Source organism: Rhinatrema bivittatum, chromosome 5, assembly GCF_901001135.1.
Source record: "Rhinatrema bivittatum chromosome 5, aRhiBiv1.1, whole genome shotgun sequence".
Lineage (NCBI taxonomy): Eukaryota > Metazoa > Chordata > Amphibia > Gymnophiona > Rhinatrematidae > Rhinatrema > Rhinatrema bivittatum.
This window is the reverse complement of record NC_042619.1, coordinates 83,403,461-83,420,918: the sequence shown is the minus strand read 5'-3', so window position 1 is coordinate 83,420,918 and position 17,458 is coordinate 83,403,461. Positions and strand designations below refer to the sequence as shown.

Genomic DNA, 17,458 nt, shown 5'->3' with positions numbered 1-17,458 from the left:
GAGCTTGCTCCAGGAATGCTGGAATCCTCAACCGGAGAGAGGGACGGGAGCCCAGTTGAGGAAACATCTGCTGTTGGAGGTGAAGGTGAGACGCTGAATAATCTTCAGCCAACCTTTATTATGATTCCTAAACCAGCAACAATTACCCTTGAATCTATTTGGGACTTATTAAAGAATATGGGAAACGCTGTGAATGACTGTTCAAGGAAGATATCAACTTTATCTCAGCAAATGGAAGTAATTTCAAATAACAATAACGATCAAATGAAAGAAAATCAGGAAAAATTCGTTAAAATTGAAGAAGACTTAAAGGCAATCAAAAATGTGCAAAATTCCCTTATTCAAGATGGAGACCTCTTGAGTAGAAGGGTTGAATTTGTGGAGAACAGACTGAGACACTTGAACTTGCGCTTTTTAAACTTTCCCAAAGTGGTGGGGGAATTACCTCGTGTTACTTTGAGGAGATATCTCCTAGAAAATTTAGAATATACCCCACCTATGGACAAGGTTTATTTTTTGCCAACTAGCGCAAAGCCTCAAGTGCAAATACAACCTATGGATCTTGAAAATCTCACAGATTACCTTGAGTCATCTCATTATGAAATTATAGAAAGAGCTACATTATTGGTTACTTTTTTGACTGAAACTGACCTCAGTGCAGTCATGAAGAAATATTTTAGAAAAGCAAATAACCCATTTATAGGACAGCCAATAAGAATATTTCCCGATTTATGTAAGATCGCACAGGAAAGAAGAAAAGGCTTTCTAGCCTTAAGACAAGAAACCCTGAATATCGGGGCTTCTTTTTATTTAAGATATCCTGCTAAATGTTTAGTGAAAATAAGAGGAGATAATTTTGTGTTTACAGCACCAGAACAGTTGAAAAAATGTATTGATTCAAGGAAACAGGGAACAACAGGTGGAATCATTGAAATGACATAAATAAGTGTAAAATAGCTGTAAAGTAATCCTGCTAGGTTATTTCCTATATGTGTTTCTTGTTCATCTCCTCGATAGTCTCCACCCCTTAAGTTTGGGGTCTAACGGATACTTAAGATAAATGCTAGTATGTTTCTTTTGGGAAATTTTTGGTTTCTTGTTATGCTATGAAATTGTATCATGTTTCTTAAGCAAAGTTTATCTTTGTGAAATTATTTGAAATTTAATAAAATATAAATAAAATTTTTAAAAAAGCGGGAAAAGGGGGCAACAATGTCATGTGCCTCTTTTTTTAATCTGAATGGACTGGAAAGTTCACTATTAATCATTATACTAGCTTCAGGTCAGAATAAGGAACACTTATCCATTTTACAAAAAGGCCTGGGAAGCCATAATTTTGCAGAAGCCAAAACATGTATGCCCCATGCACATTATCAAATGCTTTTTCGGCATCGAGGCTGATAATCAGGCCAGACAGATTTAGAGTGCTTCCGGACCAAACCGCCTCAATCAGTTTGCATATGTTATACCATTTCTGCCTCTCTCAAATCCAGTTTGGTAATACCCTATTGAAGCGATTGGGCCAAAATGGAAGACAAAATCTTTCAATCCACGTTTATTAAAGATTATACATTTTTATTTATTTTTATTTATATTTATTCGAATGTTATAATGCTCTAATGTTTAATGTATCACCTCTGAGCGAAAGGTTCTGTTCACTGTAAACTGGTGTGATCTGTATTCTTTACAGGAATGTCGGTATATAAGAATTCAAAATAAATAAATAAATTACAATAATAATCAAGCATTATTTTGGTAATAGACCCAGTGGATATCTGTAAATCTCCTCTTTCATCCCTTAGGGCAGTGATAAAATGCTTGGGCTTGATATTTTTAACCAGATATGCCATTAATCTACTTGCTTTATTTGCTTGTTGGAATAGTTGACTCTTTTATACTGCAAAATATGGTGAACTTCTCTCTGATATAATAGATGATTTAAGGTTTTTAATACTGAGTTAATTTGAGTTTGTATATTAGCTTGCATACAGGCCCATACAATAAACTGCGCGGGAGAGCCGATGATCCGAGGCGAGCACCCGCTCTCCCAACACGCGCCTAGGCACCTCTCCTGGGCGCGCAATTCAGTATGTAAATTAGGGCCCGTGCTAATAAGGAGGCGGCGTTGTCAGCGGGTTTGACAGCCGACGCTTAATTTTACCGGCGTCTGTTGTCGAACCCACTGACAGCCACGGGTTCGGAACACGGACGCCGGCAAAATTGAGCATCTGTTTTCTGGGCCGCGGGCAGATTTTTTTTTTTTTTAATAAGATTTTTATTTTTTTTTTATTTTTGGGGCCTTCGACTTAATATTGCTATGATAGTTTGGTTATGTGAATGTATATTTTTGGTCAGTCCTGTTATGGTCTGGGGCTGTCATGTTCTTTCTTTGTTTCTGCCCAGCACATTTATAATATCCCCAGTTGTCTTTTCCCATCCATAGTGTTAAGAACTAGAAATTCTTTATCATCCTGCTACATCAGTCCAGATTAGTGGGTTATCTCCACCACTAGCACATGGAGACAGAGGACATTCCCTTTTTTCAGTGACATCATAACTTAGTATATAGGTTGATGCTGCACTTGAAATTGTATTTCTCTGTCTCCAGCAGATGGACATGCTGGTCTGATGCAATAGGATTTTGGAGCTCCCAGGGTGCCAGCTTTCAGGCCCGATCCCTGGTGGAGCTTACTCCCAGAGCAGCAGTTGCGTACTGATTTCCCTGGTGGAGCAGGATCTTGGCTCTTAAAGCAACACATTTTGTGATTGTTCCCCTAGTGGGGCAAGCCTGGATCACGGCTTGCAGGGTTCCTCTTGGGTTCTGATTGAGCAGGGCCTAGATCATGGCTGCAAGGATTCCCTCTGGGCCTGATTGAGCAAAGGCCTGGACTCTTGTAGGCCTGGTTGAGTGAGGCCTGCATTATGACTCCTGGATTCCCTTGTGGGCCTGGTTGAGCAACATCAGGTAAGCAATTCCCAGGTTCACTTTTTGAACCTGGTTGAAAGGCCTCCAGAGTTCGCGTTGAGCCTGGTTGAGCTGGGGAGATCCAGTAGGGAAAGCTTTTGGCAGGTCCCCGTTTACCTCAAACTTGAGTGTGGGCTTCCCTCCCCTCCTTCAATTCCTACCCCACCCCACCGTACTTATGTTTAATTCTCTTACATATGGAATGACTGAGCTAGGCAGCAACAGTAAAGCTGCTATTTTACCAAAAAAAAAAAATCTAGCTGTGGTCCTTTAGCATTTGCTGCGAAAGAGCGTTTACAGAGCCATATGCAGAGAAGAGCCTTCTCCTTTCGGGATACCCACCGAGTAGGCCTAAGTATTCACTATTGTGGCAGGATCTGCAGCCATCAGAACTCTCTTGCCCTTATAAAGTTAAATGCCCCTGGCCTTTTCTCCCCCCAGAGGTATGTTTGGATGGGGGCTGCTGCTCTTGTGGAGTCAGCCAGCACTCAGTGGGGGATTTCCACAGTCTAACAGAGTTTTTGGTGGCAAGCTGTGAAGCTGTTTAAAGAGAGCTGGAGCTTCCAATTGTTTGTCCTTTGCATGGGAAAGCTGCAAGACAAAAGGAAACAGATAGCCCTGTTACCTTTGCTGTCAGCACTGAAAGTACCAGCCACTAGCTTGAGGCATCCTGTGCAGCCTCATGTTCGCCTTTTGTACTGATAAGGGCCGAGTGGGTGACCACGGGCTGAGAAACTCTTTAATTGTATATATGTGCCCAAGCCGTGTGAACCCAGCAAGACCGCGCATTCAGCACAGGGCTCATGTTCAGAGGACATTGCTAAAGGCATTATGTAGGCCTGCAATTTAAGCCATGCATTGTTTTACGCTTGCATTCCTGGTATGTTCATGGAAAAGTGCCCAGGCTTTGCTTGCTCCTCCCTCAGACTCTTTGTCCTTCCTGAACCTCTGGCTTCTAGGAGGCCTCCTCACAAGATTCCCTTGTGACCAGCAGGAATGCTGATCATGATGGACAGTCCTTTCGAAAACTAGGAGTAAAGATAGGTTGACTGTGAAGAGGGCTCCTCCATCCTTGGATTATTCCAGAATGAGGGGCTTGTTCCCACTTGATCTTTGGTTTGATGCCATGGTATTGGCCATGAACCACATGACAAAGCAGCAGGTAAAATTTTTGAAGCCTATTTTAATAAGTATTCCCTTTTAGGGTTACTGTTTGGACAAGATCTTGGGGGGCTGAGAGTAATTCACAAACTCCCAGAGGATAGTCTCTACTGACCTAAGGACCATTTGAAGCCACGGTGACTTTAGAGGTGTCAGTCAATCTAAGGAGATGATACTCTGTTGAAATATGATTCAACCTAGTTGTAAGGTGATGAAGACAAGAATTATTGGTAAGAAGATTTCTCCAGATATTCTTCTAGCCCAGGGAGGGGTTGGCAGGTCTCCCTCTTCCCAAAGCAATTCTGATAGGTAACCAAATACAGTGGCCCTATTGTGAGCGATTCTTTGCTCCATCAGGCCTGGGCTCTGGTCATGGCATAAGACAGGTGGTCCACAAAGATTGCCACTCCTTTGTTCCAACAACTTAATGGTGCTTCCCTGCATGTCAGTTTCCAAGAGTGAGTGGTAAAGGCTGCTCTGGGGAAGATTCAGAGTCTGATAGTTAGGTTTCAGTACTACTTAAGGCTCATGGTTTAGCTTGATACACCTGTTTGGGGTTCTGAAAGAAAAGGGCTAGCACTCCATCAGTCGAAGGGTGCTGTCTGATGTCTTGGGTGCCCCACTTTGGTATTGAAACCCTTTCTCCATCAGTCTGACAGTGAGACACAAGGAGCTCCCATCTTCCTTGGACTAGAGACTTCTGTCCAATTCCCATCTGGAAAGATCTTTAGAGGTTCTCTTTGGCCCTTTGTTTTGTATTCGAGGGAAGCATTTCCCATTTTGACGTCTGACTTGCCTTGGTGGCAAAGTCTTTCACTCCAGGTTTGGAAGGATTTATCTTAACCTTATTTCGCTCAGTACCTTGGCATTTTAAGGCTAAAGAATGTCTGTCAACCTCGTCCAAGGGGAGTGGTGAGCTGCACATGAAGTCTGGTGTCTTCCTAGTCTCTGGGTTTACTGGGGGCTTGTATTAATACTACTAGGGTAGGTAGAGGACCTTGGTCAATAAATGGTTTTCTCAAGTGGGAGACTTATTTCATAGAGTTCTCCAGGGTGTAGAAGTATCACCAGGCTCCTGGGTTCTGTGATGGAACCAGGGCTCCCCTGTGGCTTCAGAGTCTCTCTTGTCCAGCTAGTCCTTGAAGTCAAAGTCCCTGCATCTCCTTCTTCCACGCAGCCAAGGATGGCCTGACTTGGGTGGCAGGTACCATGTTCTATCAAAGAAATGGGTCTGGATCCTCCCAGATTATTTGTGAGTATGTCAGAGTAAACCTGGTGCACTGGGGTATGTTCTGTCACCCCTCACAAAGCTCAAAGGAATCGGGTCCAAAGAAGCAGTAGCAGTATGTGGTCTGTAAACACTCCAGAAACAGAGGCCATCGGGCCGACCCAATTGTAGTTCTTGCCCTTAACGGTTGCATATGTGAACAGGCAAGGAGATGCTCAGAGATCAGTGGCAGCTCAGAAAGAAAGCAGGTTATTCTGATGGGCAAAGAAGAACTTTCTGAGGTTTTTAGCAGTTCTCATTGCAGGGGTAGCACAGGTTTAAACTGACCACCTTTTACAGTGCTCAAACTGGAAGCCTTCCTGAACAGAAGAGATTATGGGATCCCCCACGATCAAATCTGATGCCAAATCGTGAGTTCCCAAGGCTGGCAGATGATTCAGCTGCCAGAAGGCGGGGGGAAGAATTCAGAGATTGCTTACAGCTGGTATGCCAGGAACGGCTCTGCTTTTTTATCATCAGCCTAATTCTTGAGGAGTGTGTTAGCTCAGAGAGGCATATTCTTCAGCAATGACTCTTTCTGCTGGAGTCTCATTAGGCTTGAGGCTTCTTTCAAATCTCTGGCTGTCTCATCCGGGCAGGCGGACATCCTGACCACGCTGACCTTCCTGCAAAATGGTTTGGACAAGGGCTGAACTCTTAATTCCCTGGGATCCTAATTGCAACTATGTCCATGGTACATATATCAGATTCAGAGAGTTTGGTGTATTTGCCCTCCCTTTGGGGCTTTAGTTCCCCCAATGGAATCTGGATCTGGTTCTTGGAACTCTTGTCTCTTCCTTTCGAGATGTTTTTGAAGGATATTCCTCAAATTTGGATCACTAATAGCCTATGCCCAGACTTATGGACTCTAATTAGCAGTGATCCCTCCTAGTCTTTCCACAGTGTTTAGTCATTTTTAACCAGAGCTGCCATACTTATCCAAGGTAGCAAACAGGCAGTATTTTTTCCAGTGTCCTATAAAAGGGAATGTGATAGTCAGGTAATCTCTCCCTTTTTTTTAAACTTCTTCTGGTATGTGATGAGCACTATTGCATTCACTCCTCGTCGGACACGCGTTAAATAGGCGCTAATCCCCCTATTGCATTAGGGGGTGGATTAGCGCCTATTTAACCCGCGAGCGCTGTATTGCATCGGCCTCATAGTTGGGTTTTAGGGGCAGTTGGTATTTTCCATTGCTTTGACATAAGAATACTGATTATTACTGGTGCAGCACAAAGTGATTTCATTGAAAAAGGGTGTGTCTTCTGTCTCCATCTGCTAGTAAGCAATTATAGCTCACTGTACTGGTATAGCAGGACTCAAGGAAAGAAAATTAACAGGTAAGACCAAATTTCACTTTGTTTCATGAAGTAGAAGTACATTGGGGATGAAAGAATCTGTGGGTTTGTTGAACCAGAGGCCTGGATTACTCTGCATGGTCCAACTATGACCATGTTAGAGCCAGCAGGCTGCATTTCTGCTTTTTCAGACCTCTGCTTGGGCTTTGTTCTATTACTTGTAATGTCAAAGAAGTAAAAGTTTGGCTACACCAGTCTCCCACACTTGTTGCTTTATCAAAGTATTCACTCAGGCTTGTTTGGCACAATCTTTCCTTTTGGTGAAGACATGTTACTTATCCAGTGGCTTACTAGATTCAAGATATTTATTGTACTATTCTATCCATAGCAGCACTTCCCTTACTTTTATTGACTACTGATGTCAAACATTGTGATAGTTCTCTGCTTCCTTCTTGTTCAACACCATCTGGTCCCATAGACTGGTTTACTTTAAATTGTGTATTTCCTTTGTATACTGTCACCTCAGAAAATGCATATGTATTCAACCCTCAGACTGTCATGTTCCTGTCTTTTGCCTTTGGTCTATCAACATTGCCATCTAAAAAAGTATTGATCTATTTGTTTAGCTGTCTGTACAATAAATAGCACTTTATAAATCCAGTAAGTCAGCAGTAAAACAAACTTTTTTTTACTCTCTAGATTAGCAGTTCTCAACCGGTGTGTCGCCAAGCACATGCAGTTTTGTTGCCACACTTCCCAGTTCCCTGCTGACCCAGCTGCTCCTACCCGAGCGAAATAGGTCCTCCGCCCGGGCTTAAAATGCTGATAGCCCGGGTGGAACATGGCAGGACAGCTGGAGTCAGCTGCACCGGCATGCTCTCTTCTTCCCACTCCCCGAGGCCCGGAAGAGGAAGTGATAAGCAGCAGATTCGTGCGCTGGAAGAAGAGACCATGCTAGTGCGGGCAGTATCGGCTCGAAGAAGAGAAGAGAGGCACAGCCTGAAGAATGAGCAGAGGGGCTCTGAGTAAAACGAGGAACAACGTCAACCCCCATGGCCGATGGGACTCCTTTCTCCGCGAGGGCTGAAAGTGAAAGAAGTTGCTGCTGTCTTTAGGGTTGGAAGTGGAGGAGGCTGCTGCTGCCGCTAGTTTGGGGGGGGGAGGAGAGTGAGTGAATGAGCAAGCATGAGTGTTGGAGATCCTGTGTTTGTGTGTGTGAGTGAGACAGCATGTAAGTGAATGATTGTGGCCTGAGTGTGTGTGATTGAGAGCCTGTGTGAGAGAGAGCATGAATGGAAGTGTATGACTGAGAACCTGTATGTGCAAGTTTGTGATTGAAAACCTGTTTGTGTGAAAGCGTATGCGTATGTGATTGAGATCCTTTGTGAGAGAGATCATGTGTATGTATGATTAAGAGCCTGTGTATATAAGTAAGAGAGAGAGCATGTGTGTCTGTGTGTGATTGAGAGCTGGTTTAGGTGAGGGAGCATGTGATTGAGAGCCTGTGTGTAAATGAGGGAGAGAGCGTATGTATGTAAGCATGTGAATGAGAGTCTGTGTGAGAGAAAAGGACAGCATGTATGTGTGCGATTGAAAGCCTGCATGTTTAGCGTGAAGACAGACAGCATGTGTATAAATGTGTAATTAAGAGCCTATATAAGTGAGAGAGAGAAAAAGCATGTGTATATGTGAGCGATTGAGAGCCAGTGTGAGAGAGAGAGGAGAAAGTTGCAAGCAAGCCATCCCTCCTCCTGCTAATTCAAAACAATTTCAGGGCACCTGGATATCAAACGTTCCCAGGTATGCAGAGCAAAACAGTTTTTGTTTCCTTATTATTTTTCATTATTGGGCCTTTGTGTCTGCTATTTTGAAATATTTTATTGGTATCTAGAAATTTTTTATATGAGTGTTTAATTATTGGATATTCCATTCATCAGGTGTTTTAAAATCTGTTCTTTTTGTTAGTATGGTTTTACTGCTACTGATTTTATATTTCTTGATTTGTTTTATAAGCACTGGTGATATTTCTTTTTTCCTTTATTACATTACATACAGAGACTCTGGCTTGTTGCAGTTTCCAATTCAGTTTTTTCTGTATGCTTCTAGTTATGCTTTATGGTCTCTTTATTCTTTGTTAGGTGAGGATCAGCACATGTGATTCAGGTGAGGTTTTCTGCTGGGGTGTAGTTTCTGTGTAGGGCTCTATAGCAGCCTGACTTGGTCCGTTTTCCTAATAGGAGGTGTATTGTTGTCTTAAGGCCTGGTGTAATATTTTCAGTGTTGCCTTTCCTTAGGTAACCTGGTTACTGTTTGAGTTCTGGAAATTGGTGCTGTTTTGGTGTGGGATGTTTACCGTTTATGCAATTTCTGTTCAGACAGAATACATATCTTTCCCTTGTGTCATTCTTAACAATAAAAATAATACTGGGCCTTTATTTTTTATTTCCGCCGTGAATTGTGTGACACACTGCTCATTACATGTGAGCATGGTCTGTCAAGTGTGTCGCGATGGGAAAAGGTTGAGAACCACTGCTCTAGATGCTTTTCATTTTAACTAGAAAAAATCATCAATGGGCTTAGCTTAATTATTTTGTCCAAGTAAAACAACCATTCCTTTTCTTCCTACTAGACCACTCTCTACTAATGAGATTTCCTGTTCCACATCTGTCCAAGTCAAAGGACATAGAATGACATCATAAGGAGGACTTTAGGAATAAGGGAGGTGTGGCTTGAGGCAGTTGCCAATAGACTCTGTCACTAGCAGTTATGGACACAGAGGAGGTTATTTGTTTTTGTCCCAGAGCCAGGTTTAGGCCCCAGCCTGGATGAGCCAGTTGTGCTCCTGAAACAACAGCTCTGTAGAGCTGATTTCCCCAGTAGCGCCTGCCTCCAGTAGAACCTGGTTGAGCATTCCATTAAGTGTTGATCCCTTCATCCCTAGGGATAAGAGAGATCACCCATGGAAGGAGGTTCCCTGGGTGCCTGATTCCAGAGAACCAGTCAGGGCAGTCCAGATATCGGGCTCAGGGGGTGCTGCAGCATTTTCTTTTTCTCCCTGTTGTCTTGACCCCTCCCCTATCCCCTTTTTCTCCCTCCCTTGAACTGTAAAGTTTTTTTTTAAAAAGAAACAAAGGAATCATAGCACAGCCAGCAGTTCAGCAGCAAGGAGCAATCCTGCATCACCTTCCTGGAGGTGGTGAGTATGCCAAGCCAAGTGACTGGAGAGGAGGTTTGGGCTGCTGGCATGCAACGCTAGCATAAAAAAAAGAAAAGAAAAGCAATGATGCAGGGCCACAGGTGTGCAGCCTGCGGCATTAAATGTTTACCAAGTGTTGCAGGATCATTCTGCCCCTCGTGATTGCATGCCTGGGCCACTGTTGCTGGCAAGCAAAGGGGCCTCCCCTTGTTCAGAGCACACTGAGCCGGGGGGGAGGGGGGGTCACAACCTCACCGCTGACGTCTGGAATACAGTACTGGCTTAACTATATTCAGGGCTAAGCCCAAGGAAATCCTCCTCCAGAACCCTTCTTGGGTAGCTTGTTCCCAGACTCCTCCTTCCAGGGGCTGCAGCTCAGCAGCCTAGGGATGATTTTTCTCAAACCCCACAGAGTTTTACTCCAGACTTTGTGGTGTTTTTGCACCAGGCCTTCTGTACAGTGCTGAGTGTGGGTCCTGAGTTCCATTCTTCTAACGGTGCAGTCGTTCTTCCATGGGAACTTAAAGAACTGGCCTTAAAGAGAGCAAGAACTGCCCCAAAGGCCTCAGGATCTTTGGTTGTTTGTCTCTCCAGGTTCATCTTGGTCAGCAGAGGATTGGGAACATAATATCCAGAATAATTCCCAAGAAGAAGGGGAATATTCTTCCAGATAAGAATCATCCCTGGCTAGATTATTTAGAAAATAGGAACTCTTAGCCCTCATTTCTGATGTCCTGGCTTTTCTTAAGATTTCAGATTTGAAAGTAGAAGACTTTACTGAAGTGAACCCTATGTTATTGGGGGAATACAGGCATCCCAAAGCCTTCCCTTTTCACAAAGGCTCTTAACAGCCTGGTTTTAATGGCATGGAGCACCCCTCAAGGGGGCCTTAATGACGGCAGATTTTTTAGCAAACTGTATCCCCAGCCCTTGGAGGATAAAATTAATCTATTAAAAATTCTTAGGGTCAACACCCTATTTTCAGCAGTAACACACAATATGTCCATTTTGGCAGAAGGGATGGGTCTTAATTCCCAGGATAGGAAGATTGAGGCTATTCTGAAGCAAGCCTTTGCTACAAATGCTATGGCAATACAGGCCTCCATCTGTGGAGGATGTGTGACTCAAGTAGTGGTCTGCTGGATAACAGAAAATTCATGGAAAGCACTATAGGAATCAGATGTGACATTCCTAGCTATACCCTATATGGTTTAGTCAGGATATTCTATAGGGCAGGGGTGAGCAAACTAAGGGGCTTGAACAATTCTGAAGGAGGATCCAATCAAGGAAGAAAAAAAATGACTACGCTGCTGAGTCTTGGTGCTGTGGAGGCACTGCAAGCTCAGCAGGTGGTAGGGAGCTGCCAGAATGTACTGATGACATTGTAATCATGCCATCTGCCTCTTTCAGTAGTTCAGGGAAAGAAGCTGCTTTTACTGTGGCGGACCCAGGGGGGAGCAGGATCCACAACCCAGGAAGACTTGCCACTCTCAGGCCTCAGCCTGGGAGGAATTCCTGCTGCTGCCACCAGGTCCCTGCCCAGGGAGAGAAATCACAGCCCCAACCAATTTCATGAATGGAAGGGGGGGGGGGGGGGCATGGCTCAAAATGTTTGCTCATTTGTTCACCTCTGCTCTAGAGCAGAAGCATCCAGGGTCCCAGCCAGGAGGTTCTCTGACTCTGCAATTCATTGGTATACTTCACCTTTATAGCCAAACACTCTAGACTCCACTTTAAAGGGGGTTTACTGTTCAGGGAAAACTTAGAAAAATTGGTTAAAGGCCTTGAAGAAGCTAAGCATCAGAGGCTGCCAGAAGATAAATCCTGGCTTGGTCCTCCTGTCAGAAGGCCTCAGTGAAATAAGGAGTTTCAGAAGTTTAGACCAGCTAAGAGGTCTCCCTCCACAATCCTCCAGATCCAAAGTTCATCCTTATCGAGAAATCAGGAAGTCAAAGGGAGAAGAGTCATTATCAGCTGTCAATTGCCCCCAAAATTGATGGTTAGTGACAGCCCCTTCCCCCCAGGTTAATTCCCGTGGGTGGTCATCTTCTATTCTTTTAAAATCATTGGGCCCAAATCACATTAGACCAATGAGTACTGGAGATAGTACAAAAAAAGATACTATTTAGAGTTACTCATTCTGGTTCCAGAAGCCTTTGTTTTCTCCTTGCTGGCCAAAAAGGAAGCAATAAAGGCTAAACTGCTAAGACTGAAAGATCTACGGGCGATAGACTTAGTGCCTCCATTACAACAAGGCCAAGAGACACATTCAGTCTGTTTTAAGGTCCCAAAAAAGGATGTTCCTTCTGCTCTAGACCTGAAAGAGGTCGTCAGGTTTCTCAGAGTGCCTCATTTTCAGATGGAAACACTCAGATCAGTCATGATGGCCATAAGAAAAGTAGAAGATCTGGCAGCAGCCTATTTTAACATCCCTATTTGTAATGCCCACCAAAAATTCCTCTGCTTTTGTGTCCTCCTTAAGTATTTCCAATTCCAAGCACTACCCTTTGGCCTAGTGACAGCCCCAAGAACCTTTATCAAGGTCATGATGGTGGTGATGGTGGCCTTTCACAAAAGAGGGATAATGATACATCATTATTTGACTCATCAGAGCCAAATCTTACCAGAAAATCTTCAGGCCACAGCCGCAGTGGTTCAGTTCCTTGAGAACCTAGATTGGGTAATAAATTATATAAAAAGCAGTCTAACTCCTCTATATTCTCTAGCATTCTTGGGAGCTCTCTTTGATACCAGGGAAGCAAGAGTAATGTTAACTCATAAGAGAGCCAGCAAACTGATAGGCTACTTGCAGACCTTTCAGAAGCAGAGAACCCCCAAAATAAAGGACTGTTTTCAGCTCTTGGGTCACATGACATCCAGCTTGGATGTGGTCCCATGGTCCAGAATATACATGCACCCTCTGCAGCAATTCCTCCTCGTCGTCCCCTATCTCTCAAAATTATGAAGCCCTTCTCATCTTACTTCCTCGGGTCAGGAAGAACTTAGACTGGTGGAGAGACCCCATGAACCTCTTGAAAGGAGTGAATCTAGAGCAGGGAGGCCATACACCAGTCCTCGAGTGTCACAAACCAGCCAGGATTTCAGAATATCTACAATGAATATGCGTATAATGGAGGCAGGGCATGCAAATATTTCTCATGCATATTCATTGTAGATATCCTGAAAACCTGGCCGGTTTGGACACTCGAGGACTGGAGTTCACCATCCCTGATCTAGAGTCACCTGACTGGCCTGTTATCACCTCGAATGCCAGCACAGTAGGCTGGGGAGCCCACTGCCAGGGACAAATAGCCCAAGGCCAGTGGACAATGGAGAAAGCCTCCTAGTCCATACTGTCTGGAAATAAAGGCCATCAAATTGACCCTATTGACCCTAAACAAGCATTTATTTTTTATTTTGTTTATATTCCATTTTTCGGCACTTCAAAGTGGATTACATTCAGTATTGTGGGTACTTCCTTCTATTGGTAAAAGGGAAATCAATCAGGGTCCTTTCTAACACTACAGCAATGACTTATGTGAACAAGCAGGGAGGGGGGCAAGTGCAGCCCCACGTTAGGAGAGGAAGCAAGCGGTCTCTTCAAATGGGCGGAGTGAACTATTCTCCACCTCTCAGCAGCTCACGTTGCAGGAAGCAAAAATGTTCAAGCAGTCTTCCTCAGCAGGAACAGTCTGGATCCAGGATAAGAGCTTGGCAGGGAAGCTTTTCAAAGTATAGTTTGTCAGGTGAGGCACATGTATTTTGATGGCAACAAAAGCAAACGCCAAGGCCAACAAATTTTTCAGCAGATGAAGAGGCGGGTTCCAGCAGGATAAATTCGCTTATCAAGCCTTGGCCAAAGGGTGGTTTCCTATAAGTCTTTCCTTCCTTGCCACTGATATCCAGAGAGGTAGAGGATAGAGGACCATCCAGCAACAGTAATACTGGTGGCCTCAGACTGACCAAGGCAACCATGGCATGCAGACCTGATAAGTTTCCTTACTGGTTCTTCCCAGGGGTGGGGTGCGAGGGATGTGCAGCCTTCTCTGCCAGGACCTGGTGCCAATGGAAGATCCATCTCTGTTTTTATTGCAGCCCAGCCCTTTAAATGACATGGGTATGAAAGAGAGGCTATTACTGGTAATCATATCAACCATGCTAAAAGTACAAAAAGCATCCACCTCTTTGGCCTATATCTGGATCTGGTGCCTGTTTGAGGAATATGTCCAAGAGCATAAAGCCTCAAGTTGGAAGGCAGATGTGATATCTATTCTGGGCTTGCTACAGAGGGTCTGAAACAAGGGATTAACTTTCAGCTCCTTGGGGGTTCAAGTGGTGGCTATTTCCTGCTGTAGGGGCACAATTAAAGGTCAGCAAGTGTCTACACATCTAGATATGCTACACTAACTGAAAGGAGTTAAGTGAGTCCGGCCACCGTTCAGGCTGCTAGTCCTGCAGTGGAATTTTAACCTAGTCCTCACTGCTCTAGCAGGCCACCCTTCGAACTGGTGAAATAGGCAACGATGAAGGTTCTCTCCCTAAAGATGACCTTCCTTGTGGCAACTTGCTCAGCCAGGTGCATTTCAGAAATATAGGCCCTGTTATTCAGGAACCCTTCTTTTAAGATACTTGAGGTCACCACTCTTTTCAGAAAGACTGACAGGCTATTTGTGTGGCAGGAAGTCCAAGGAAAGGAGAAGCAGCCTCCAAAGCTGCATTAGCCAGAGGGATCAAGGAAGCAATTTCATCAGCTTATCTACTTAATGGTTCCCAAGCGCTGGCAATGTGCCCCTCACACTCCACAAAGGCACAGATGACATTGTGAGCAGAGGCATTGGCACTGCCCCCGCATGAAATCTGCAGGGTGGCCAACTGGTTATACTTAATTCCTTTACAAGCTTTTACAGATTGAACATGAGAGCCAAGAGAGACTCTGTCTTTGGCATAGGAGTCCTCATGGCAGCCTTGTCTTCCTCCCACACAACATAGATACAGCTTGGATACTTCCCATTAGTAGAAGCTAGTATAGCAGGAAGAAAAGAAATGTGAAAATTGGTCTTACCTGAACATTTAATTTCCTTGAGTCCTGCTAAACCAGTCCACATCCCACCCAGGAATACAGCAACAACCAATGCCCATTCCTTTGTCAAGGTAAGCAATATCATTTTTCTTTCTTTCCTTTATTCCATGCTTATCTGGGCGAGGTTATTGTTTGTGTGTCCCCTATTGCCTCAAAAAAAAAAAAAAAAAAAGGATTATATAAGGAGGCAGCAGGTAGAAAAACTGGGAAGATTACATTTTGTTTAAAAAAAAAAAAAGGTGAAATCTTTTGTTCAGATTTTGATACACTACTCTAACAGAAGAGTACTGGTAACTGCCTCAGGCCACACCTCCCTTTTACCCAAAGGTGGTGATGTAAGAAAAATGTGTCCTCCTATCTCAAATAGCTGTGGACAGGAAAGCCCATTATTAGAGACTGGTCCAGCAGGACTCAAGGAAAAGAAATTATCAGGTAAGAACACTTTTCACATTCTCATACTATATTAGCATACATAAGACATTTTATGAAAAAATACCAGAACCCAGTGTTTGGCTCTGTGACTTTGTAAAATCGGTTGGCTCCATTGTGTGTATATGTCTTCTATTGTATTAGCAAAAATCAAGAGGTGTACAAGTCCACACACTTAGGCCATAGGCCAAATAGGAAAAATATGTGCTAACACCTTGAAATGTCCTCTGATGTAATAAATTGATAGGCAGTTAACCATCCGAGAAATGAACCATCCGATAATCTGAAGTTTTAAACTTCAGATTATAGTGATGAAAAATCGGTGAGTGCATTTGCTGACACAAACCCGTGTTTCACCCAAAGGCTGCGTCGGGAGGGGACTACAAAGGCAGAGCCTCCCGATGCAGCCTTTGGGCAAAACATCGAACCATGTTGGGGGACACTCTCTCTGTTTTTTTGCATCACTGTAATCTGAAGGTTCAAAAGTTTGAAGCTCTCAATAAAACAAGGATGATTAACTGCCTGTGAATTTGTTACATGCATGGGGATTACTGCCCTTAACCAATTAGCCTTGATGCTTTTGCTGCAGTTGCAACATTGCTCTCGGCCTCTATGGCAGGGGGAAAAGAATTGGATTAAGTCAATAGCCAATGCTGGGCCCCGACTTTTGCTGCTGGGGTACTGATACAAAGACATTAGAGAAAAAGCACAAGACTGCTTCTACGGCCAAGTAAGCAAAGCACGTTCAAGCAGCACTGTCTAGATTATCAAGAAGGCTGCTCAACCCGTAAAAATGTTGCTAGCGATAATTTTGCTATGGTTTTGACAGCTGCTTGGTTTTGATTGTAAATATTACTACCCTTAATAAGGCTTGGGGGGGTAACCAGCATGGAGCAGCTATTTCTACCTTTAACAGAAACAGACTGGATGGACCATTTGGCTTTTTTTTTCTGCTGTCATTTCTATGTTACTGTGGGGGTTTTTTAAGGTGTTAGAACACATTTTTTGTATTCATTCTATCGTATTAGCCCAGTGAAGAAGGCTCCAAATATTATATTCAGGGCAATATGACAAATTTAAAATAGAATGGTGCTAAAAATAGGTGATCCAACCTGCTTTCTTAGCTGGGGCTGGCAACGTGTTGCTCTTCCCCTGCGAAGCCTGGCAGGGCAGTCCTGTTAACTCTCTTGCTGTGCTCTTGCTGTTGCTTCCTTCCCTGTCAAGGTCAGACAGAGTATTGCCACCTCCTCTCTGACAGAACATAGTGGGACGCTGCCACTGCTTGCCAGGCCCAGTGGGACACTGCTGCTTGCCTACCTTTCCTCTGGAGGGCCACAGCTGTTGCCTCTCCCCTTTGTGGTGCCCAGCAGGATGGTCTCTGCCAAGCCTTTTGTGGGGAAAATGATTTGCTTGTGATACGGTGAGGTGGGGTTTTGTCCTTGCAAAATATCCAAAACAACTTTCTTATGATTGGGCCAACGTGGTATGTAAGAAATGTAGCTTTCAGAAGGGGAAAATTTAATAGAGAAGGGCTTTTAAGTTTACTGGACAATGTGGTTGTGCATCTTTTTCTTTCTAAGCGGCTTCTAAAATTACACTAATTGCTTTTTGAAAATGTGTTTTAAGGAGATGGCCATCAGAGCGCTCAAGCAAACAGGCAGCAGGAGTATTGAAGCGGCTTTGGATTACATCAGTAAGATGGGCTACCTTGATCCCAGAAATGAACAGATAGTCCGTGTTATCAAGCAGACCTCACCAGGTAAGCTTGAATTTAATGTAATTTAAATGATTAACTGTTTAGATAAATCTTTATGAATTTGTTATATTAAATTTGTCATTCGCCGCCTCTACAATCAACTTGAAGCGATTTACAGTTCATATAAAACATATAATTTCCATGTGAAATTAAAGCCACATATATCATGTATCATATTCATATCGCTGTACAACAGCCCTTCTGTAGCATAAAATACATCTCATATAGTAGCTATACGTCCCACATAACTGCTCATTATATAACATATACTCTCTTACAATATCATTCTAATGCTGTTTATTTTTA

The 17,458-nt window shown here is 43.7% G+C and overlaps 1 protein-coding gene across 1 annotated transcript in view; it reads left to right on the top strand.

Moving 5' to 3' along the window:
- The window catches only part of LATS2 (large tumor suppressor kinase 2), a 151,191-nt gene that overhangs the window by 85,705 nt on the left and 48,028 nt on the right, over nt 1-17,458 (top strand). Inside the window, exon 3 of the mRNA XM_029602527.1 lies at nt 17,023-17,155. Within this exon, the coding sequence (XP_029458387.1) occupies nt 17,023-17,155 (133 nt within the window). The remainder of the gene's footprint in view (nt 1-17,022; nt 17,156-17,458) is intronic.